The following is a 23,285-nucleotide window of genomic DNA, read 5'->3' on the forward strand; positions in this document are numbered from 1 at the left end:
AAAATGTAGGGTTTCTAGTATGTCCTGGTGGGTTGATGGTGTGGGGGAGATGGAGGCAAGCTAATTGGATGTGCGGCATCCTCTGTGTGACTGATTAGAAGAACTTGTTTGTCTTTCTCAAGTTGGGCCAATTGCTACAGAGGTTGTGGATTCACTTCCTAGACTTGGTGCTGCAGAGACCATTCTATTTTCATATATGGTCTGGCCATGTCCATCTGTATATTCAGTCTCTTAGAGTAAATGATGTATTAGAGAAATATGGAGTCATGGATGGTCCTCTCCAAGTTCTCCCAAGCAACATCATCAGCAATTGCCCATTCTCTCTTCCTACTCAACTTCTTTTCTTCTTTGAGTCCCAACCTGTTATATCATATCAACTTTTCAACCCCTAAAACAGACCAGAAACCTCCCTGGACAGATCTAAGATGTACTGTGAATGGATGAACAGGACTTTATATTGATTTGACATGAGAGATTGAGGAATCAAGGAGGACTCTAAGGTCACAACTGGAGTCACCAGGAGGAGCTTATTATTAACAACATGTAAAAGGGAAATTGGGAAGAAATAGTCATATTTGTGAAAGAAGATGTCAAGTTCATGTGTTAAGGTGGTAGGTGTCTCCTTGAAGATGTTCTTTAGAATCACACAGTTGGAAACTGGAAGATCATTTTAGAGATGTGGAGATGCAGACATAGATTGAGTTAAATTTATATTACAAGGATGTTGGTGAGACAGGAGATTTTGGTGATCCATCTACAACATACAGGAAACAAAAGATGGAGAATGAGAGGTTCAGGCAATCTGGAAATTATCAGGGTTCTGCGAGAGGCGATAATGGACTACTATGTGCTCTTAAGAAAAATGTCACGTACCAAAGAGGAAACCATCTACCCAAGATTTCACAATAGACTCGCCCATGTGGAGTAAATGATTAAAGAATGGAGATCTCAGAGTTCCTTTCAAAACATGACATTTTATCTCCTATTTACAGAGATAAAAGTACACCCCCAAAGTGGTTTAATATTTAAGCATGTTCATATTTGTGTCTCTCTTTTTTAGCAGAGGGATCCCACTTTGGTGGTGCCAGGGTGAATCATCGACAATGTTTTCTCCAGTGCTCATCCTGCTCTCGAGTTTTCTCTGCCATGTGGTTATTGCAGGACGGAGTAAGTACTTTTTGTTTGAGAAAATAATTAATATATCCAACATCCTAGTATTTGTCAGGGATCAATCATAGTTTTAAATTTAGAGTAGATGTTGGAGAGACTGAATTGGCATTTACTCTTTGATATTGATATACTTAAAGCTCCTCCATAAGACACTTAGCCAACTTGAGCCTCAGGGTACAGACCTGTGACATGGGGATAATAGTAATACTCGCTATAAATGGCTGTTGAGGAGACTAGGTGAGATATGACACATGAAGGCTTTGGTGTGGAATTTGGTATACTTACTATTGGTAACAGTGACTACTTTCCATGTGTGTTTTGAACTTAAACAGAAACTTCTCTTTTTTAAAAAAAAATTTATTAATTGTTGGTGGACTTTTATTTATTTATTTTTATGTGGTGCTGAGAATTGAACCCAGTGCCTCACACATACTAGGCAAGTGCTCTACCACTGAACCACAACCCGAGCCCGTGGAGACTTCTTAACCATCTGCTTGGTGCTCTATTTCAGCCTGTCCAAAGCCTGAAGAGATACCATTTTCCATAGTCAGTCCATTGAAAACATACTATGAACCAGGGGAGCAGATAGTATACACATGCAAGCCAGGTTACGTGGCCCGGGGAATGATGAGACGGTTTACCTGTCCTCTCACGGGGATGTGGCCCATCAACACTATGAAATGCACACGTAAGTTGGCACCTTCTCTCCCCTCATTTGGGTTCTGGATGTTGATGAGGAATATACCTTGTCATGCTCAGGGTGCAGAGGCCAGCAGGGGCTGCCTGTGGAGGAACAAGAGGGCCAGAAGGCTCTGCAGGAGAGAGCAAGAACAATGGGTACAATTTAGAGGAGAGCACAGAGTCATAGCCTGGTCCTAAGGGAGGTTAAGAAAAGAGACCAGGACCCATCAAAGGAAACATTGAAGAAGTTAAAAGACAAGTGGTGATACTCTGAGCTACAAAGTGATTCCAAAGAGACACTTGGACAAACAAATTGGAGAATTACCTTATCCTTAAATGTTGCCTCAAAATAAAAGCATAATGAATAATTACCGAAGTGAATATAGATTTCACCTAAATCATGTCTACATTTACAATTAAATGCAAATAAATGTAACATATATAAAATTAATAATATAAATTATATATCTCACTATTGTTTTATTGTAAATAGTTGCTTTTATTTATTCCTCAGAACGGTTCTATATTATAATGCTAGCCTTATTTTTATACTCAAACATTAAGCAATGAAACAGATTGAATTCCTGGGAATTATACATAGAAGTTAGGCAGTAAAAATAGCTAAATGAGCCTATCTAAGATCTAATTATTTTGATTATATAGACATAATGTTTGCTATAATTATAAATGTTCATGCAAGTGATTTTAATATGCATTTTCAAATTTAAAAAGAAACTTTTTATTTTTTTGGTGTTAGGGATCAAATATAGGGTCTCGTGCATGCTGATCATGTGTTGTACTTCCGAGCTATATCCCCAGCCCTAAACATAATTTTTAATGAAAAAATCATTATGCCATCACTGGGGAAATTTTTACTTTAAATCAGCAATAAATTTGGAATACTAAGTTATTAATACTAAATCTTTTTAAAAATTTTTAGTTGGGATGGACACGATACCTTTATTTTATTATTTTTATGTGATGCTGAGGATCAAACTCAATGCCTCACACATGCTAGGCAAGTTCTCTACCACTAAGCCACAATCCCAGCCCCTGACAATATCATTTTAAAGTTAATTTCCATGTGTATACCTCATGTTATTGCATAGTGTGTGTATAATCTTGTATTTTTCTATTTTCATCAACATGTTATAAAAATTGACTACATCCCAAGAGTCTTCATAGTTTATACTATATTGCATATATAATAGTTCAACTGTTGATTTATCTTGATTAATTAAAACAATCCTGACAGTAAAAATCTAGACAATCCAAATTCTGCAATTAGTGGGAGAGTGTAATGAGCACCTTGGTGCGTGTATCATTTGCCTTAGTCTGGATTGCTCTCTTAGAAGAGTTACTAGTAGAGTTACTGAATCAAAGGATGGAAACAAGTTCACATGTCTTTGTTTTAATGAAAATTCTACAAGCAGAGATTTACCTTTGTCTTCTTAAATCACAGCCAGAGTATGTCCTTTTGCTGGAATCTTAGAAAACGGAGCTGTACGCTATACAACTTTTGAATATCCCAACATGATCAGTTTTGCTTGTAATACCGGGTAAGGACTTTTATGAAACTAAGCAGCTGAGTACAGTTAGACATCAAGACTGGTTAATATTTCATTTCTAGACTTTAGATTGAACTTGCTGGATTCAAAACAAGCTTAGTCCCACTTTTAATATATATTACAGTGGTACTGAGGGTGTAGTAAAGAGTAGAGAGGAAGTGAGTGATTTAGGGGTTTGGCTTCTACATCAACAAGTATGGAAATATCCAACAATTCACCTGCAGCATTTTCTGGGACACTCTATGGGCCCCAAGATTAATTAAGATCCTCAGGAAAAGCATGTACAGTGGATAAGATGGTAGAAGTCCATAGAATGGAGAATGCTGGGGTACAGTGGTGCACACTTCTAGTCTCAGCTACTCAGGGGGCCGAGGCAGGAGGATCACTTTCACCCAGGAGTTTGAGGCCAACCTGGCCAACATCATGTGAGACCCTGTCTCTGGGGGCAGGAGAGGCTATAGGGGCTGCGAGTGTAGAGCTCAGGCAGAGCACATGCTCAGCATGTACAAGTGCCTGGATTCAGTCCCCAGAACATTTGAGATGCCAAGGATAGCTTGATAGATTGAAATTTTTCTTTGCAGGTTTTATCTGAATGGAACTAGTTCTTCTCAATGCACTGAGGAAGGAAAATGGAGTCCAGAGCTTCCCGTCTGTGCACGTGAGTTTATGGGTCTCACTCATGGGTAGGGTGACTAGTGGTTTGTCCCCAAATGTCTTGTTTTTAGCACTGAGAGTCCCACATCCCAGAAACTCCTTAGTCCCAGAATCCTACCATTTCTGGCTCAGTGAGAGGGTTGGTCACCCTATGTTCATCCTGAGATGATCAACCCCTCTAGATGATCAACCACACTAGAATGATAGAAGACATTTTACTCAAGAACACATGTCATATCCATTACCTGGTGGGGCCAGTAATTGCTGGGTTTGCTAATTCCAAAGCCCCCATGGTGTTTTGGCAAGGGTTTAGATATGCCTGGCATTGGCTTGTTGGGGACTGTCAGTTTGACTAGGGGAACTTCCACAAGCCGTGAGATTGACATTTCCCCTACCTCCCCATCCCCTGCTCTGGAACCTCACTCATTCATTCCCATCTTTAGTAAGCATGAATTAATGATCCAGGATATGCCAGATCCTGCTCAGCACTGAGGCTGTAAGGCTGAAGAAGACAGTTTTGTCCCCAGAGAATGATTCTAGTGATGGAGACATAAAAGTAACCCTTCACAGTAACCCATGAAGCTCCGCATTTTCAATTCTGCAAATATCCTAAGGAAATTGACAAAGTGTATTAAAGTAGGTTGGAAATCATAATCTGAAGCTTATGCATCCTTCATTAAGAATGAAAATACAGGGCTGGGGCTATAGTTCAGAGGTAGAGTGCTTACCTAGATTGTGTGAGGCACTGGGTTCGATCCTCAGCACCACATAAAAATAAACAAAATAAAGGTATTGTATCCATCTATAACTAAAAAGAGTTTGTTTTTTTTTTAAAAAAAAATAATGAAAATACAGATTGTCCTATAAATAGGACACTTGGATAATATAGTATCATTCACACACACACACACACACACAAAATGTATATATAATAGGTTTAGGAGTATTGTGCTGTTTTCCTTCTGGTGGGTTTTCATTGCATCATATGCTAAGCAGATGTCTCTGGAAAGTCAACAAGTTTCTGAGACCTTTCTTGTCTTTGTTTATGAATTTGTGAATAATCTGTGCACTTAGAACACATATGTCAATTATTTGAGTGAATGAAGGCCAATACTTTTTTTTTTTCTTTTTACCTCTAACAAAACTGGACTACTTGGAAACCATCCAATTATTTTATCCACATCCCCACTGCAGTTGTTACAGGTCCCCAATGCCTTTGGTTGAGGCACCTTGTCTCCACTCTTTATTTTATTTTTTTATGGAATTGTGTTCATAATGTCTGATGATCATTTAATTCACGGTCAAACATTCTTCAAAGATACCTAGAATTTAATTTTCCTCAAGCATTTAGCATAATTGTTTTCTCTAGAATATTCTTTGAGGTACAAGAGCACAAGTCACAACTTGTCGACAAATAACCACAAGGGGCAACCAGTAGAGTGTACGGCAGCCGTGCAGTGCCTAGCACATTACTGTGATGAGTACCTTGTCCCAGCCTCCTATTGATAGGACAGCTACTTTGAAACATTAATACTTTGCAATACAGTACATTTCTCAAAATAAATGACAGATGAGTTCTAGAATGCATTTCTTATATTATGTGCCAGTTATGTACATGATATTTTGCTCAGTTGAACATTTAGTAGAAGTAATTTTCTTAGAAAAGTTTATGCCATTTGCACATGAATTCAAAACTACTTTAGAATGCTCCAACCATTCTCCTATTAGTTTTCTCAAAAGAATAGGCCCCTAAGAAATATTTTAAAGTTCCCAGAGTGATATATTTGTAGCTCAATTTAAGCTTTTGTAGGTGTTCCTCTTCTGGAATGATGAGAAATAAAGGGGTGAGTTAAGAGCCCTCCAAAGGCCTTGCAGTCTAGGATTCCTGATAGATTCCTCCAGAGTCCTGGGGGGCGGGGGCGGGAGAGCTCATTCAGGTTATGTCAGTCAGACTCAGCATGGGCCTTTTTTCTGCAAGGAGAGCTGTTCTCATGTTTCCTAACTTGGTGATTTTATGTAAGTCCAATCTTTGACCAGGAGGCCCAGGTATCAGAATAGGTAACAGCAAAAGTTGTTTAACTTTTCAGTGAGATCGATCCTAGCAAAAAAAAAAAAAAAAAAGCAAGTAGAAAAGTAAAGCAATTCCAAATAAATTCTAATTTTAGAAAAACCAAACTGTAAAAACAAGCTCTTTAAGGATAAATTAAGTAAAGGTTTTACTCAGCAGTAGGAATCACCTAGGTTCCTATAAATAATTTGTTTACCTTTTCAAGTAGCTTTATACCAATGATTTAATTCATCTTGTCTTTTTAGTTTCAAACAGGCTACTTCATCTTCAATCTAATCTGAATGAGTGATTCTCACACTTTAATGTACATATGAATCACCTGCGCATATTATTAAAGTGTAGACTCTGATTCAAGCATCCAAGGTGGAGGCTAGGCTTCCACATTTCTAATACGCTCCCAGGATTTAAAATGCATGCAACTTGAATACAGTGCCCAAACTGCTAGTCCATGGACCACTCTTTGAAGATATTTCAAGTCAAATCACAATTGGGTCACTCTGTTCTGGATTGGTGTAACTGTCTCTGAACTTGTTGAAATTCCTTATTGGTCAGGGCATGGTGATAAGCCACGGCCGTGTCTCTGTGTCCTGGAGGCTGCATGTATAAGCCCCATGCATACAAAGTCCAAAAGCAGGAGACATTTAATAGAACAAACAAACTGAGCTAGCAATGGAACTCAGACGTCACAACTTTGTACCAAATGCTGTCTTCAGTCATTATTTTAGGATGCTGTTCTAGCCATGTTCTCCATAAATTCTACCTTCCAGACACATCATCCAAGGTAGCATTTAGATCAAAGATTTTATGGAAACCTAATCATTGTGTTGTAAAGGACAAATTAAAAGCAGCAAAACTTAAATTTATTTCAGTTTTTAGTTTTTTGACTGGTTTGGACATCCAATTTGGGAATTGCATTTTCTTATTTGGCATTTATAATTGATTCTTATTTCCCTGTTATTTGATCAAGTTTCACATTTTCTCAAGTTCATTTTTGGATTTTCCTTTTTTTTTTCCTCCCTGAAAAGAGTACATTTACAAGACTCAACTATTTTCATAGAAATTATGTTATTTCTTTTCCCAGCCATAACCTGTCCTCCACCACCAGTACCTAAATTTGCAACACTGCATGTTCATAAGCCATCAGTTGGGAACAACTCCCTCTACCGGGACACAGCAGTCTTTGAATGTTTGCCGAACTATGCTATGTTTGGAAATAATACAATTACCTGCACAGCTCATGGAAACTGGACTGAATTACCAGAATGCAGGGGTAAGTGAATGATATGACAAAATAATTATGGTAGTGTGGATTCCCAGTTTTGAAAAGTATTAAAAAATTCCAACTTTCATAGAGTATTTCAAAGTACCCATTCCACAAATGTTTCCTGAGCATCTACCATGTGTCAGGCTATGTGCCAGGCACAGGGGATAATACCAGATAATACCTGAAATTAAATAAATATTATGCAACTAACTGCCTGGAGCAACCTGGGAAATCTTCCCAGAGGTAGTGACCCTTGAACGGGCCCTGGAGAAGAGGAGCATGAGGAACAGGTGTACCACACAGGGCACAACCCTCGCAAAGTTAGAGAGCCATGCAAGGACAAGGGGTGTCCACAGACAGTCGAGCCTTTCCATGAGGCTGGTGGAGAGAAGTCTGCATTAGGAGACAAAGATCAAAATTGAGCTGCACTCCAATTATGACGCTTTTGCAATCTTGACCTAAACTTAAAAAAAAAAAAATCACAGAGATGTTTGATTTTCTCTAAAAAAAGTATGAAAATTCTTCCTCCTTTCACTTCATCTGTCATCACTATCTTTGGATTTGCCATATGCATAACAAATGACAGATGATAGAGTTTATCATGCATGCAAGGAGTTAGGCTAAGGACTGTTAACGTCTCCAGTGGTAGACATTAGGGGCAACTATTGAATAATTCAAAACATAAATGGATTTTAATGTGGGTGAACTACCAATAACAACAAAAGCTAGCACCTTTTTGGGGGGCACTTCACTATGAGCCATGCACTTGTTTCCTGTCACATAAATGTCATCTCACTAATTCTCCCAAATCCTGAGCAGTAGGTTCTTTTCTCCGTTTTTTCTCAACCCTTCACCTAGATGCATCAAGTATTAACAAGTGTGACATGTCACCTCATTAAACTACCTCTCCAGGCTGCTTCTGGCTGCAGCCTTGCTCTCCTGAGCTGCAGTCACTAGGGATACGAGTCGGGGCTTCACTGGGGAGGATCTTGAGGAAGCTGGGAAAGCAGCACTGTTTTTCTTGGACATATTTCATGCTGCCTTCTTGCAGAGTCTGAAGACAATAATGATGATTATGCTTAAAATTTCGGAATTAAACAATGATGTGCAAAGTGTGCAATGGGGTCTTTGTGTTTTAATTTCATGGTTTGTTGAGTATAAGAAAGATTATTTTCCAAAGCTACTATCTTAGAATGTGTGGAATTTTGCAATGACACCTTAATGATTATATGTGAAAGCCCAAAACACCCACTAGAATGTCATTAATTACATTCCAAGTGGTATTTATTTTTTAAATACTCAGAGTCCCATAAGTATAAGAGAATGGAGACCGAATTCAGCATAACATACCTAGAAATTGCATTCCAGTTTCGGGAACACCCAGTAATTCAGTGGTGTAACAGAGACAAGAATGTAACCAACCATTCTCAAACTACTGGGCAACCTATTTATTACTAATATGTCTTACTGAATAAACTTTATAGAAGTAAAATGCCCATTCCCAACAAGACCAGACAATGGATTTGTAAACTATCCTGCAAAACAAGTACTGTCTTACAAGGATAAAGCCACGTATGGATGCCATGATACATATAACCTGGATGGCCCAGAAGAAGTCGAATGCACCAAAATGGGAAACTGGTCTGCACAGCCAAGCTGTAAAGGTATGAAAATATGGGCAAGGTCCTCAAGGTTTCTGAACTTATCCAGTGGACCGCCTTTGCTTGCCATTTTATTTTTTATTTTATTTTATTTATTTTTTTTGCTATTTTCTTGTTCTATTCATTTTCCACTTGTTTCTCAGACTTGCTTCACAGTTATTGGCATGTGGAAGACTTTAGGCCTCTCATGTACATGGGGAAGCTTCATGTTAAGGAAGCTTGCTTGAGATTAAACTGTGGTTTTTTTTTTTGGAAGATGGTGTGGGCTTCTTATATTTGCTTTTAAATCCTTGCCTGTAAACATCTTTTTTTTTTCTTTCTCTATCCGCACAAGGCTTTTTGTGTTGCAAAAAAATCAACTACACATTCAAACTAGTTCAAAGAAATAGGGGCTTGTGATAAAAAGGATGCGTGGAGAGGAGAAAATGAAATACAACTGGTTCTTCTGAGGATTGAAACTGAAAGTCAGGAACTATGGCGACTCTTTTCACCTCCCAGTGGCCTCTCCCATCTCTGTGCCTCTCTGCTTACTTACACTTGGCCTGATTATACACCAGGGTCTCTCTGCTAAAGGATATGTCACCAGCCGGCATATTTTCTCTGAGATGCTGGGTCATTTAGAGTTAAGTGTCTATCCAGTCTTGATCCAGTCAGTGTCACATTTATGCAAAGAATAGCATCCTAGCATTGTATCTCTGCTCGGGATGCTGTGGGCTGAACAGTTTACACAGGAATAGAAAATTAGGCTCAGCAGGTAAAACGATGAATGACTAGTGTCTTTGGTTGGAATTCCCTGGAAATAGACAGGGATTAGAGCGCCATTGATTTCTTAAGCTAGTGTCTCAGAAGAAAGCTAGTGAGACAGGAGGGAAAAGGCAAAGCACTGGTTCTTGACTTTCACTGTGCAGCAGAATGTCCTAGAGGGCTTATTTAAACTCAGATTTCTGGGCTCTACCCCTAGATTCTGATTCAGTAGATCTGGGATGGGACCTGGTTTATGCATTTCAAGCAAGTTCCCAGATGACACTGATGCTGCTGATCCAGAGATTATGTTTTAAACAGGGGGTAGTCTCTTCTAGAGTTTGGTTCATTTTCATCATACCAGGAACTCTGGGGCACAAATTGTTTCTGAGTTTATGGGGATCTGCATTTTGTATCCCCATGTCCATGAGTCATTGGCTGTGGGCTGTTTTCTTTCCTGACTCTGAGGGTGGTAGTAGGGGTAGTTTGCATAACCATCTTAATGAAGTGCTCTCCCTATGGCGGAAGGCATTTTTTGTTTTTTAAGAGAAAGGATCATTTGTGAGCTATTGTGGACCACAGTGGCTAGCTGATAGGATACACCAACTTAATAAAAGGGATCTGAGTGAGGCAGTGTAGGCTTACATGAAGTTTTTTTTTTTTTTTTTTCCTAAACTGAAGACTAGAAGCTGAAACTTCTGCTCTGACCTTAGTAACTACTATAGGGAAAGGCACGTGGAAGGCCATGATTGGTGATTCTATTGATAGAGGTTGGCTGTTAGCAATCATATTGACATTGTCCACTATGTTCATTTCTTGGAATTCCCTTGCCTTGACCCATTTCTTTCAGGTATACTTGTCTATTAATTCAAACATACATTGTCTTTAAGAAAGATTCACTGAATTCTTAAGTCTTAACTACACACTTTCTCTTTCAGCATCTTGTAAATTATCTGTTAAAAAAGCCACTGTGCTCTACCAAGGAGAGAGAGTGAAGCTCCAGGAAAAATTTAAGGATGGAATGAAACATGGTGAAAAAGTCTCTTTCTTCTGCAAAAATAAGGAAAAGAAGTGTAGCTATACAGAGGAGGCTCAGTGCATAGACGGCACCATTGAAATCCCCAAATGTTTCAAGGGTAAGTCTACACCGCTGTGTTCAGCTAGGATTTACCTTGCCATAATTAGCACTTGTGTTATATAATGACTGTAAGACGCCTTATCGAGATTTTTTTTTTTTTTGTACTGGGGATTGAATTTGAGGGCACGTAACCACTGAGCCACGTCCCCAGCCTTTTTTATGTTTTATTTTGAGACAGGGTCTTGTAAATTGCCAGATACTTGCTTAGTTGCTGAGGCTGGCTTTGAACTTGTGATCCTCCTGCCTCAGTCTCCAGAATTGCTGGGATCAAAGGCGTGCTTCACCTCAACCGTTGGCCACAAGACTGGTGACAGGAAAAAACAATCAGATAAAGCCAGAAGTGGTTTATTGTCTCCACTTGCATAAAAAAAAAAAAAATTCCAATTCTTTTCCTTAAATTCAGCATCATGGTTTACACAATGAATGTCAAGGTAAACTATGATATTTGACATAATTTTAAGTTAGGATTAAACAATAATGTTGAATCAAATATTGAATAATTCTTTGTCCCAAATGGAAAAGAACTCATGGCTATAGTAATTGGTCCATAGGGCTATAATTTTTTTCTTTCCTTCATCATGCCTAGTTTGAAAACTATCCTTTAGAGCAAAATATTCATTAGAGCAAAATATTTTTAGGGAAGATGATATTAAATTTGTGTGAGATAAAGAAGTTATAATAACTAGCATTTTGAGAACTAAATGCTAACCTTTTAGGTTTCAGGTTTAGGGTGTAAGTATCTTTGTCACTAGGAAGGGAGACCCAGCTAAAGGCTGAAGCTGTTGCTAGTTCTAAGTTTAGAAATGTTCCGGGAAAGTGGGCGGCCCTCTATTGGCAGCTGGGAGAAGACAGGTGAGAGCAGATGGAGTGAAGAAGAGTGGGATCTGAGCAGTGCAACCAGAGGGAGAGAAGGAAATGATGCACACCTCATAATGTAGGCTTGATTATTAGAAATGTCATGCACGACATGGAGTAAATCCTCTACCAAAGACAGTATATCTACATTATAACTACAAACAGTTAGAACTGCATGGAATAAAATGTTATTGTGCAAAAGATGGCAGAGGCCCTGGTGAGAAGTTAAGCACTAAAACTGGGAAAGTATAATAAGCCTAGCATAGATCAATAGAAAAATATTAGTAAAGGGGCTGGGGGCGGAGGTGCAGGCCTGTAATCCCAGTGACTCGGGAGGCTGAGGCAGGAGGACCACAAGTTCAAAGCCAGTAGTGAGGCCCTAAGCAACTTAGCGAGACCCTGTCTGAAAATACAAAATAAAAAGGACAGAGGGGTGTGGCTCAGTGTAAAAGTACCCCTGGGTCCAATCCCTGTTACCAAAAAAAAAAAAAAAAAACCCAAAACCAACCAAACAAACAAACAAACAAAAACACCCCCAAAAACAAAAACAAGAACAAGAACAACAACAAAAAACCTCCACAAACCAGAGCCTTGTTGATATATTTTTTCAGGCTGCTCTTCTGCATGTTATTCAGACAGATGCAGCGATGTTATGCATTGAAGAATAAATAAAGGGATGATACAGTATTTTTTTTTCTCTTTTAATCACGACTGTCAGAGTTATCTAAAACCCATTATTTTCTCTCTTGGAAATGCGTGCCTAATCATTGCCTGTATGTTTTCTCTCCAATATTTAAACCCCACACTAAATGGTATCATTCATACAATCATATTTATTCTGCACATTTGTAACATGTATTTTAGATTTGGCTTAGCTACTTAACAAATTCAAGAAACGATCATTTCTCTTAGAACGTTTATCTTTTTCTCCCCAACAGAACACAGCTCTTTGGCTTTCTGGAAAACAGATGCATCAGATGTGAAGCCGTGCTGAAGCTGCCTTCAGTGGAGATCAAGGGCTGTGCTTGTACCTGTGCTTTACAAGGAACCAGTGGAGATGGAGAAATAAAGTCCCTGAACCTACCACCTCAGCCATTGCCACTTTACTTCTCGTGTCTTGCATTTAGTTGTGTGATCTGGTCAAAAAACCCAGAGGCTTGGAACATCACCATTTCATGGCTGGGAAGTGGAAAGAGTAAACCATTATCTGGGTGACCCAGCTCCCATCTGTCTAATCCTGCTCTCAAACACTTTCACCTAAAACACATGCAATGTACTTTATTTTTTAATTTAAATAGCCTGGTTTATAGACAACCCCCCCCATTTGTATTACCTGTCTTCTGTTCGGAGGAACGTCCAGATGTCTGCTTTTATGACACAGCTCCCAGTTAATTCTTGTGCTTCCTCAAGTTAGTGAAGTATCACCATAGAAGAATAAGCGTGGACTTTCAGGTCCAAAGAACTTGATTGGAACCCTTAATGTTGGATATACATAATGCAAAAAAAAGTAAACAAAAAATATTTTCTTTCCCCACTAAGGTTCCAAGGTCCATCACAGACATCACTTCTTGGCACATGTTCAACTCCCTCGCCCTTCTCTTTTTCTACAGTATGCACTGCCCAAACCCACCCAGGTCTCTATCTGCCTTCCCTGTGTCTGCACCTGAGCAGCTGAATGTTGCTGGAAGAAAAGGAAAAACTCACAGTCCTGCTGACAGGCCCTACCTTAGATTCACCAACGCAAACCTCACAACGAGCCCTCAGCCCTGCCCAGCAATCCCACCACACTTCCCTGATTCACTCACTGCCCCCACCCTCCAAAATGGCTGTCTCTCTTCCCAGCCCTCCCAGAGCCTCCTTCCTGCACCTTGCTGTGTCTCCTCGCTCACTTGGTGGGGGATTAACTGGGCGGGCCCAGGTAGGACTATGAAGCAGTGAAAATATGAAATGAGGAGTTCCTTTGGCATCTGGCAGGCGGTTATTGGCTTTTTACAACACATCCCAGCTGTAGGCCTTTTGCTCAGTCTCCAAGAGCCTCTCAATAAGCAGTCTCACCATCAGGCTTTTCTCTTCCTTCACAATGATGGTTCTTCACTCGGATCAACCAAGACATTAATCCAGAATTTTTGAAGTCCTATAGCCTAGTTTACAGCCCATGAAGGGACACACTGGATGGGAGATTGTTTACTTAGAGATTTATTATTTATGACCTATCTCCAGGGCATAACCAATATGGCCTGGGAAGAGTTGGAATGGATGGCAGTTGGACTGGGGCTTGGTGATGGAGGGTCAGAGCTGGAAGCCACCTGATGTACCAGTATTATCCTTCATTTGCTAGACCATGAGAAAGTGAGGGAAGGTCCCATGAGAGGAGGTAGTGGTCTGGCGGTTGGCACTCACAGCACATGGGCAAAAGCTATTTACCAACTGGTAAATAGAGGCTTTTCAATATTCTAATAGCCTGTATGGTCTTATTTGTATGCCCTAACATGCCTGCTTTAATTTAGAGAAGGACAGGTGCTAAAGACTTGGTTGGTGGTTATTGGGAGGTGGTGGAAACATCAGGAGGTGGGTCCTGGTTGGAGGAAGTAGGTCATTGGGGGCAAGCCCTTAGAGGGTACTTTGGAACCCTGGCCCCTTCCCCTCTTTTCTGCTCCCCAGGTGCCATGAGCTGAGCAGTTTTGATCTCCCCCAACACACCTGCCATCATGTTTTGCCTCATCACAGGCCAAGTGATGATTGGCCCAGAGTGATTGGCCCAAGTGAACATGGACTGAAACTTCTGAAACCCTGAGCCAAAATGAAGCTTTCTACAAGTGATCTATCTCATTTTTGTCATGGTGAAGGAAAGCTGATGAACACACTTAGCAATGTCGAAAGGACACATTTAACATGAAAACGTCCAAATAGAGCACACGTGCTAAAATGAAGACTATCCAGGCTCTAGAAAGAGATGTGGGAGCCATCAGCATACAGAAAGTTGGTGACTGAGGTCATGAAAGTGGACGATACCACCCAGGATGAGCAGGTAGAAGAAAGAAGACTAAAACATCAGTTTCCATATAACGTGTTTAACAAATAACCGATTTAATGAAATGAATGAATGAATAAAAAACACGAGTCGACAAAAAACAACTAAGACTAACCCAAAAAAGCACACAGATGTATTTTTGACATTTTTAGGACGAAGGGATGTACCCAGCACCTAGAATGTGTCAATAGTTTAAGTGGACTCTGTCAAGCTGTGAGCTTTTACTCATTGAATGCATGCTTTTAATTATAGGAAGAAAGAAAAGAGCCAGATTGTGCCTGGTAATTGGCACATGTGCATCCAAGATCTTCCTACTTCGTGCCCACCCTATTTAGACATTCATGTGCCTTTAATCCAGACGTACCAATCTTTTTCCTCCAGACTCTGTCAAGCCATTTGTCACTGCACATGAGTTCCTGTATATATTCTAATTTTGAGCCACATCTTTTTTCTGCACAAAGAGAATGTACACAATTCTTCCCTTGAGGCAGACTTTTCCTTTGCCACTGTTTTCTTTCTCCAAAAGAAGCTGTATTGCAGCTGCTTTAGTCTGTTTTGTGCTACCCTAGCAGAATACTAGAGGTGGGGTGATTTATAAAGAAACAAAACTTATTTTTCATAGTTCTGGTGACTGGAGAGTCCACGATCAAGGGACTGTATCTGGTGAGGGCCTTCTTACTGCATCATAACATGGAAGAAGCCATCACAGAGCAGCAAAGTATGCATGAGACAGCAAGAGATTGACTCTCAGTCTCTAGCCCTTTTATAATCAGTGTTAATGAGGGTGGAGCCCTCCTGAGTTAAACACCTCTCATTAAGGCCCAACACACAGGGATGAAGTTCCCAACACATGCTTTTTTGGGGGACACTTATAGGTTTGTTTGAATGAATGAATAAATGAATTAGGAGGGGCCCTGGTACAACAGGGATGGATGATGAGGAAGTTCCCTGATCAGGGAACTTCAACTTATTACCATTCACATGGATTGTCGCTGGCACAACTGATCTTATGACTGAGGTCAGATAGAACAGTTCATGATGTACAGCTGTGGCTTCTTGGTCACATGGTACCCCAGCATCCAATATTATATTAGAAGTTGTTTTTCCAGTGGCATCAAATTCTTCAGTGCAGGTGTATAATTGTGAATTATTCCATTTCTCTTTTTAACTATGTTGTTTTTTGCCTTCTTTATACTGAAGCTGTTACTAGGTCTCTATACATTTAAGATAATTATGTGGACATTTCCCTCTTAATTTTTGGTAGGTTTTAATTGATATATTTTGTAAATAATAATATGTAAGCAAAATACATATTTTTGTGACTTACATTAACTGGACAGTGCTTTCTGCAGAAGCCACAGAAAATGTCACTACCTACCTTTCTACATGTGAGGAGTCCTGGCATCCAGGTAAGAACATGGTCTTCAGAATCAGGAAGATGTGAATTTGAATCCTGACTCCATTCTTGTAAACTTCTTGACTTATCTGAGTACATTTTCTCATTTGTGAGATGGTGAAATGATTTCTAAGTATCAGGGTTCTTAGGGAGAATTAAGATAAAATGCTTGGCAAGGTGAAAAATAGACACAATAAATAGTGGACATTGTTCTATTTTAACAGTAGCTAGCATTGATTGAGAATTTCTTATGCACCAAGCATGTGGCAAGCAATTTACATAAATTAATCCATTAAAACTAAAAATATTTATATGCAAGTGAGGTGGGTGTTACCATAACCTTTCTAACTTTATTGACCTCCCTTCTCCAGAGTTACTATCTTTAGTTTCTTCTACATTTTCTCATGCCAGGTTGATCATCAGCCTCTATTAGAATTTGCACTGATCTTATAAATTTTCCAGACTTTCTGTGGGGAATTTTCGGATATAGCATCTCTACAATCCCGACACTAGGTTCTCAACAGGAAGGGAAGGTAGATGGGCTTGTCTACCCTCAGCAAGTCCCCCAGAATAATGATCCAGCTTTCCTTTTAGTGAAAAAGAATAACTTTAGGTTCTTTCACACCTAAGCTTATCTATTATCAATTGCATTCATTTCTTTTCTTTTTTGGGGAGTGAACTTACGGGCCCTCAACCACTGAGCCATGTCTCCAGCCCTATTTTGTATTTTTCATTTAGAGACAGGGTCTCACTGAGTTGCTTAGCACCTTGCCATTGCTGAGGCTGGCTTTGAACTTGTGATCCTACTGCTTCAGCCTCTTGAGCTTCGGGAAGCCATCCGTGAATTACTTGAGAATCTTCTCTCCGCATGGCAGCCAGGGAGATTTAGGTTGGCATTGTGAATTATCTGAATTATCCGTGGCTCTCCCTCAGCAATAGATTGCCCAATGCACATGACCTTTATCTTCACTCTCCTAGGAAAATACCTCTCAGTAGCTCCGGAGGTGGGCATAACCCATTGGAAACTGGACAACCCACCTACCTTTAACCTTTTTTGGTGAAGAACATTCTATGGAAGGCCTTTGATGTTTCCGAATATAAATAAAGCAGAAGCAAGCTCCATTTGGCCAGAGTCTAGAAGTTTGATCCATCCTGATCGGCTTGGCTGTCCTGCCCCTGCTTTTGAAACTATTTTTTTGTGTACTGTGGTTTGTTCGCTGTTCTATTTTTCTTAGCTTTTATTTCTCAGCCCATTCCACCGAGGGTAACCCCATTTCCACCACAGCATGGGGCGTGAGCAAAACTGAGCCACTGGGATTATAGGCCTGTGCCACTGTGCCCTGTCTCAGTTGCAGTCATTTCTAATCAGGATTATAAGCAGAATCTCCTTTGAGTGTATACTATCTAGTCTCCGAGATGAACCTTAGTGACTTTTGCCTCCAGATGTTCATGCTTCTATGTAGCCTCCCACATTGAATAGTGCTCTTGTGAAATCAAATGAGCTACTACCTAAATGATGGGGAGTCACTTCCAAGTCATGGCAGACATTGGCTCTGTGTATGTGAGAGTGTATGTATGGGCTGTTATGCAAGTGTGTGACAATGTTTGGCCTTTATGTGTGTTTAAATGCATGTGTGTTGTACATGGTATTCATGTGTATGTGAGTCTGTAAGTGGTTTGAATGTTCTCTGTATGCATGTGATCATGTACCTGTGTGTCTGTGTGTGCAAATATGTATGTTTATGTGTGTGTATATGGGATGGTTAGTTCTTTGTGTGTTATTGCTGCCTCCTAGTGGCATTTCTTGCATTTCAAAGAGCTCACAAAGGAGTTTGGAAATAAGATTAATATCAAAGTCTCCTTGTGTTTGGGACTGGGCAATTTTTTTCATATACAATATTTGGTCTCTGTTAATTCAGTCTTCCTGATTGTCTCATAAGGAAGATAAAGGCATTGAAGCTCAAAGAAGTTATGTAAATTGGGTTATCCATACCACAAAGCTAATAAGTGACAGAATCTGACATTCAAACTTCAGAACTATGGCTTTTGTACCATTCTTACACTGCTACTTAAGCTACTATGACTCTTCCCAGTGGCTTCTTGGAAATAATTGCACTCTAAAGTTGGAATTTTACAGCCTCGTGCTGTAATAGGTTGGTTAGGGAAGATTATTGCATAGATAAGACTGGGACATGCTGTAGTCACTGACTGCTGGTTTGTATGGACTTTGGCTAGAGCAATGTGTGTATTGTTGAAGGTGAGGGAAGAAAAAGAGTCAGTTTATCTCTGTTAATAGACTTTAGCATAAATTGCCCTGAGAAGGTCGGATAAACAGCAGAAGTAGGATGGAATTTTCTGCATGAGGAAAGAATTCTGAATCACTGTGCTGAAGGCAGGGATTCTTTTACTAGGGAAGAAAAGGAATTATGTCTCTTAGTTATTGTTTTTTACACTCATTATGTTGTATCTATTTATGCTATAATTTATACTTTTGTGGTCTGTAAATGGAATGTTCTGAATCATTTGCTACCCAATTTAAGGAACTTACTGGTTATGGGATTATTCGATGTTTCTCTCTAATGAGTTCACAGCATAATAATACAGTAACAACTTTTGGTATTTACAAATTGCTTTTCATCAAGATAGCTAAGTCATTCATGCATTTCATTCTAGTTATACAGAATATCTTAATAATGTAAAATGGTGAGTCACCGACTGAAATTTGATTATTTAGATGATCAGTTTTATACACAATTACTGTGTACGGAGCCATTGCTTATTTTGAAATGACAAATTTAAAGATATGGAAGATGTAGATATCTGCATATCTCTCCTGTCTCAAATTCCTTAAAAATGGTAAAAGGGCAAAAGAGACAATCTTACAGAAGAATAAAAATAAAACACTAATAAAATATTACAAAATTTTTAATTAAAAAGGATGCCATTTTTGACTGTTTCAGGATTTTTTTATTGGTTTTATTTTTTAAATACATGACAGCAGAATGCATGACAATTCTTATTACACACACATATAGTGCAATTTTTCATACTTCTATTTGTATATAAAGTATATTCACACCAATTCATGTCTTCATACATGTACTTTGGATAATGATGTCCATTACATTCCACCATCCTTGCTAATCCCCTGCCTCCTCCCTTTCCCCTCCCACCCCTCTTCCCTATCTAGAATTCATCTATTCCTCCCATGCTCTCCCTCCTTACCCCACTATGAGTCAGCCTCCTTATATCAGAGAAAACATTCTGCATTTGTTTTTTGGGGGATTGGCTAACTTCACTTAGCATTATCTTCTCCAACTCCATGCCATGATTTTACTCTCTTTTATTGCTGAGTAAAATTCCATTGTGTTTATATGCCACATTTTTTTTAACCCATTCTTTCACTGAAGGGCATTTAGGCTCCACAGTTTAGTTATTGTGAATTGTGCTGCTGTAAACATTGATGTGGCTGCGTCCCTGAAGTATGCTGTTTTTAAGTTCTTTGGGTATATTCCGAGGAGAGGGATAGCTGGGTCAAATGGTGGTTCCATTCCCAGATTTCTAAGGAATTTCCATACTGCTTTCCATATTGGCTGCACCAATTTGCAGTCCCACCAGCAATGTATGAGTGTACCTTTTCCCCCACATCCTTGGCAACACTTATTATTGTTTGTCTTCATAATAGCGGCCATTCTGATTGGAGTGAGATGATACCTTAGAGTAGTTTTGATTTGCATTTCTCTAATTGCTAGAGATGATGAACATTTTTTCCCATATATTTGTTGATTGATTGAATATCCTCTTCTGAGAAGTATCTGTTCATGTCCTTGGAGATGCTATTTTTTACATACTTATTTTTTTTTAGTTGTAGTTGGACACAATACCTTTATTTTATTTATTTATTTTTATGTGGTGCTGAGGATCTAACCCAGGGAGGATCGAACACGTGCTAGGCAAGTGCTCTAACAATGAGCTACAATCCCAGCCCCAAGGGATGCCATTTTTAAAGATATCGTTAGAACAGATCCAAAAAATTGTTAATATGAGTCAGTCATTCTTATGGACTGTTAAGTAGGATTACAGATTTGCAAAATGCCTCTAGAAGGCCAATTGGCCGTACAGGTTAAAAACCTTAATGGCATTTTATGTCCATAGAAATCTCTTGTATGGAGATAGATGAAATTTCAACAATGATGTATAAGTCAAAGGCATTTATTGCAGCATTATTTACAAGAGTAAATTTTAGTAACTACAGGAGAATAATTAAGCAAATGACATTATATCCAAATGATAGAATAATAAGTCAACATTAAAAATGGTGATATATATATATGATTTAATTAAATATATGAAAATGTTAATAGTGGTTATTCTTTTTCAAATTTTTTTTAGTTGTGGATGGACACAATACCTTTATTTTTATTTATTTTTATGTGATGCTGAGTATTGAACCCAGTGCTTCACACATACTAGGCGAGTGCTCTGCCGCTGAGCTACAACCCCAGCCCAAGTGGTTATTCTTTAATGGTAGGATTATAAATAACTTTTATTTTCATCTTTAAGTCTTTCAATATTTTCCAATTTCCCTACTTGGTATTTACAAATTACTTTCCTTCAAGATAACCAAGTCTTTCATGCATTTCTTTCTAATGATACAGAATATCTTAATAATGTAAAATGGTGAATCACTAAAATTTGACTATTTAGATGAAAACTTTTGCAATCTGAAAAAAAATATGCTATTCAAATCTCAGTCTAGGAAGAAAAATTTCATTTCTTCTTACAGTTAACTCTTGATTATTCTTAATAACAAATGGAAAAAATTGATAATCTACTATGGTGATTCAAAGTCACTAACATCTGTTCTTGTGTCTTGCACTTCTTAATGTATTTATTACTTAAAATCATTCAAATTACCAGATAAGTTCACAAGAAAGTTTTTGAAACCTTGACTCCCAAGTTTTTTAGAGGAGAAAAATATGGTGAATGTCTTAATTTTGTATCTACACCAATATTTTTGAAATATAGTCATTTTTGAGAGGTTTGAGGATAGATGTGAAGGAAGTAAAATTTCTTTACTCATTCCCTCTGAGATGAACTTGACCTTGTTACATTTTTTCCTTTGATCCTCCTTTAAAAAAATCTTCAATTTTCCTTTTCATATTCATTTAGACACCATTTATCAAATTCTTTTCATGTTCTTTCAGTAATCTGGTTACGCATTTTTATTTTCTAATGGATAAAAGATTATATATGTATTGTGTTCAAGAGGATGTTTTAAAATGGGTATATATTGTGAAATGGTTAATTCAAGCTAATTAATACATGCATTACTTGATGTACTTAATCAATTTTGTGATGAAAACACTCCAAAAACTACTGAATTAAGAGTATTCAAGAATACAATACTTGCTATTATCTATATTACCATATGGAACTCTTGAACTTATTCCTCCTATGTAACTGAAATTTTGTATCCTTTGACCAGTAAGTCTTCCCTACCCCTTATGCATTTTGAATGTCTTCAATGATAGGTCACATTCCTGCAACTACCTACTTGGTGTCGCATCCTTGATTCTCAGTGAAAATGATCTGGATTATGGATCATTCCTTAGCTATAAACATGTTCAATACACTTTTGCAAACTAAGTCTTAAGAGCATTTTGTAATATTCTTTTCCTTAGATTTATCTCTGAAACAATAAATGACTGTTGGTGTTTATTTCCAGTGAGATAGGTTTGAAAAGCACTTTGAAAAGAATATGACTTCCTTCTGGAAGCTTGAAAGTAACTAGTTACGAATGAATGAACCTTCTATTTTCTTTATGGAAAATTGAAAAGATGCTTCAAGCTGTGTTTAATGTTAAGTTTGGCACATATTGAATGCATTGCAAAGATTCTGCAGAAGGAATCCTGTTGTGAAATTAGATGAAAAACAGTGGTAAACCGGATTTCATTTAAGTGAGTGTTTTTACAATTTAAATTTTGCTTCTGTCTGGTATTTAAAAAAAATACGTTTAGTTCACAGCTTCTAGAAATGTAAGAGACCAAAGAACACCACAATGTAGCAAAGCAAATATGGATATTGCCTTGAGGTGGATGAGACTTCCTGGGAAGAGAAAAAACTACATTTCCCACTTGATGTTACTGTTTTCCACGGAATTGGTAAACATAAATCATTTTTATTTTTTTTCCCCAGATCTTCAGAATTCGGAGTCAGGTTTTTTTCAGACTTATAATAGAAAAAAAAAAAAAGACATTGCTCATTTTTCTGTATAGTCCATCACCCTCATACATATACGGGTTGTAAGATATCAGGGACAAATGCTCACATCTTTCCACCCATCTAACTGTGACCTGTGTCCAAATAATGGACACACACCCTTCCGTGAACATTCTCCAGCAATCCTTTTTTTCTTTGTCCTTTACTTGTTTTTTTTTTTCTCTTCGACCCTTCAGGGGCTCACAAGCTACTCTGTGAGTAGGATGCTCTAGGGCAGCAGAGTGCAAGACAACAGCCTAATTGTCTTGGAAGAATCGGCCTGGGACTGCTGAAGAGCTGCCAGCGTAGAAAGCAAGCCTGACCACAGCGCTGTGGGCTGGAGCGTCGCCACGGCAACAGCGTGGTGCGCACGCCGCCCCCGGGAGGACCGGGAAATGCGGAGTCGGAAGTCTCCGCCCCCAATCCGCTAGAGAGTAGTGTCTACCGCCTGAGCGTCGTCATGACAACTGCGCCGCGCGCCGGTAGCCGCCGGAGGGCGCGGAAACCCTCTCCTGAGGCCTGGGGGGCGGTAGTGGACGCAACCCGGAGCGTCGCCAAGGCAACGGCGCCAGAGAGCCGGCCGCGGCCCGAGGGGTGGGGCAGGGGGCGGGAAAGGCGAGCCCGGTAGTCCCCGCCCCCGGCCCTGCTGNGGCGGCGGCGGCGGCGGCCGAACGGAGGGCTTCCTTGTAGGGGCTCCAGGTTCTCGTTTTTCGCATTTCTCCCTCCCACCCCTCCTCCCAGGTTCTCAGTGGAATTTTGCGCGGGTTGGCGGCCGCCCCTCCTGTTGCGGGTTCGTG

The 23,285-nt window shown here is 39.2% G+C and overlaps 1 protein-coding gene across 2 annotated transcripts; it reads left to right on the top strand.

Annotated features, from left to right (window-relative positions):
- The first annotated feature begins 933 nt into the window (after positions 1–933).
- Apoh (apolipoprotein H) lies at positions 934–12,891 on the top strand. Of its 2 annotated transcripts, XM_015504841.2 has the most exons (8): positions 934–1,167; positions 1,682–1,858; positions 3,314–3,410; positions 4,001–4,077; positions 7,223–7,411; positions 8,890–9,069; positions 10,746–10,943; positions 12,739–12,891. In XM_015504841.2, the coding sequence occupies exons 1-8, from the start codon at positions 1,032–1,034 to the stop codon at positions 12,792–12,794; spliced, it is 1,110 nt and encodes a 369-aa protein (XP_015360327.1). In that variant the 5' UTR covers positions 934–1,031; the 3' UTR covers positions 12,795–12,891. The 2 variants fall into 2 exon arrangements, with proteins under 2 accessions (XP_015360327.1, XP_048654130.1); XM_048798173.1 differs by lacking the exon at positions 1,682–1,858 and having other exon boundaries at positions 1,016–1,167.
- The last annotated feature ends 10,394 nt before the right edge of the window (positions 12,892–23,285 follow it).

Source organism: Marmota marmota, unplaced genomic scaffold (assembly GCF_001458135.2).
Source record: "Marmota marmota marmota unplaced genomic scaffold, marMar, whole genome shotgun sequence".
In the NCBI taxonomy this organism is placed as follows: domain Eukaryota; kingdom Metazoa; phylum Chordata; class Mammalia; order Rodentia; family Sciuridae; genus Marmota; species Marmota marmota.

Coding starts and splice junctions, on each gene's coding strand:
- Apoh (XM_015504841.2), top strand. CDS start 1,032: ATGTTCATATTTGTGTCTCTCTTTTTTAGCAGAGGGATCCCACTTTGG. Junction 7,412..8,889: donor TGAATTACCAGAATGCAGGG/GTAAGTGAATGA, acceptor TAAACTTTATAG/AAGTAAAATGCCCATTCCCA. Junction 9,070..10,745: donor TGCACAGCCAAGCTGTAAAG/GTATGAAAATAT, acceptor TTTCTCTTTCAG/CATCTTGTAAATTATCTGTT.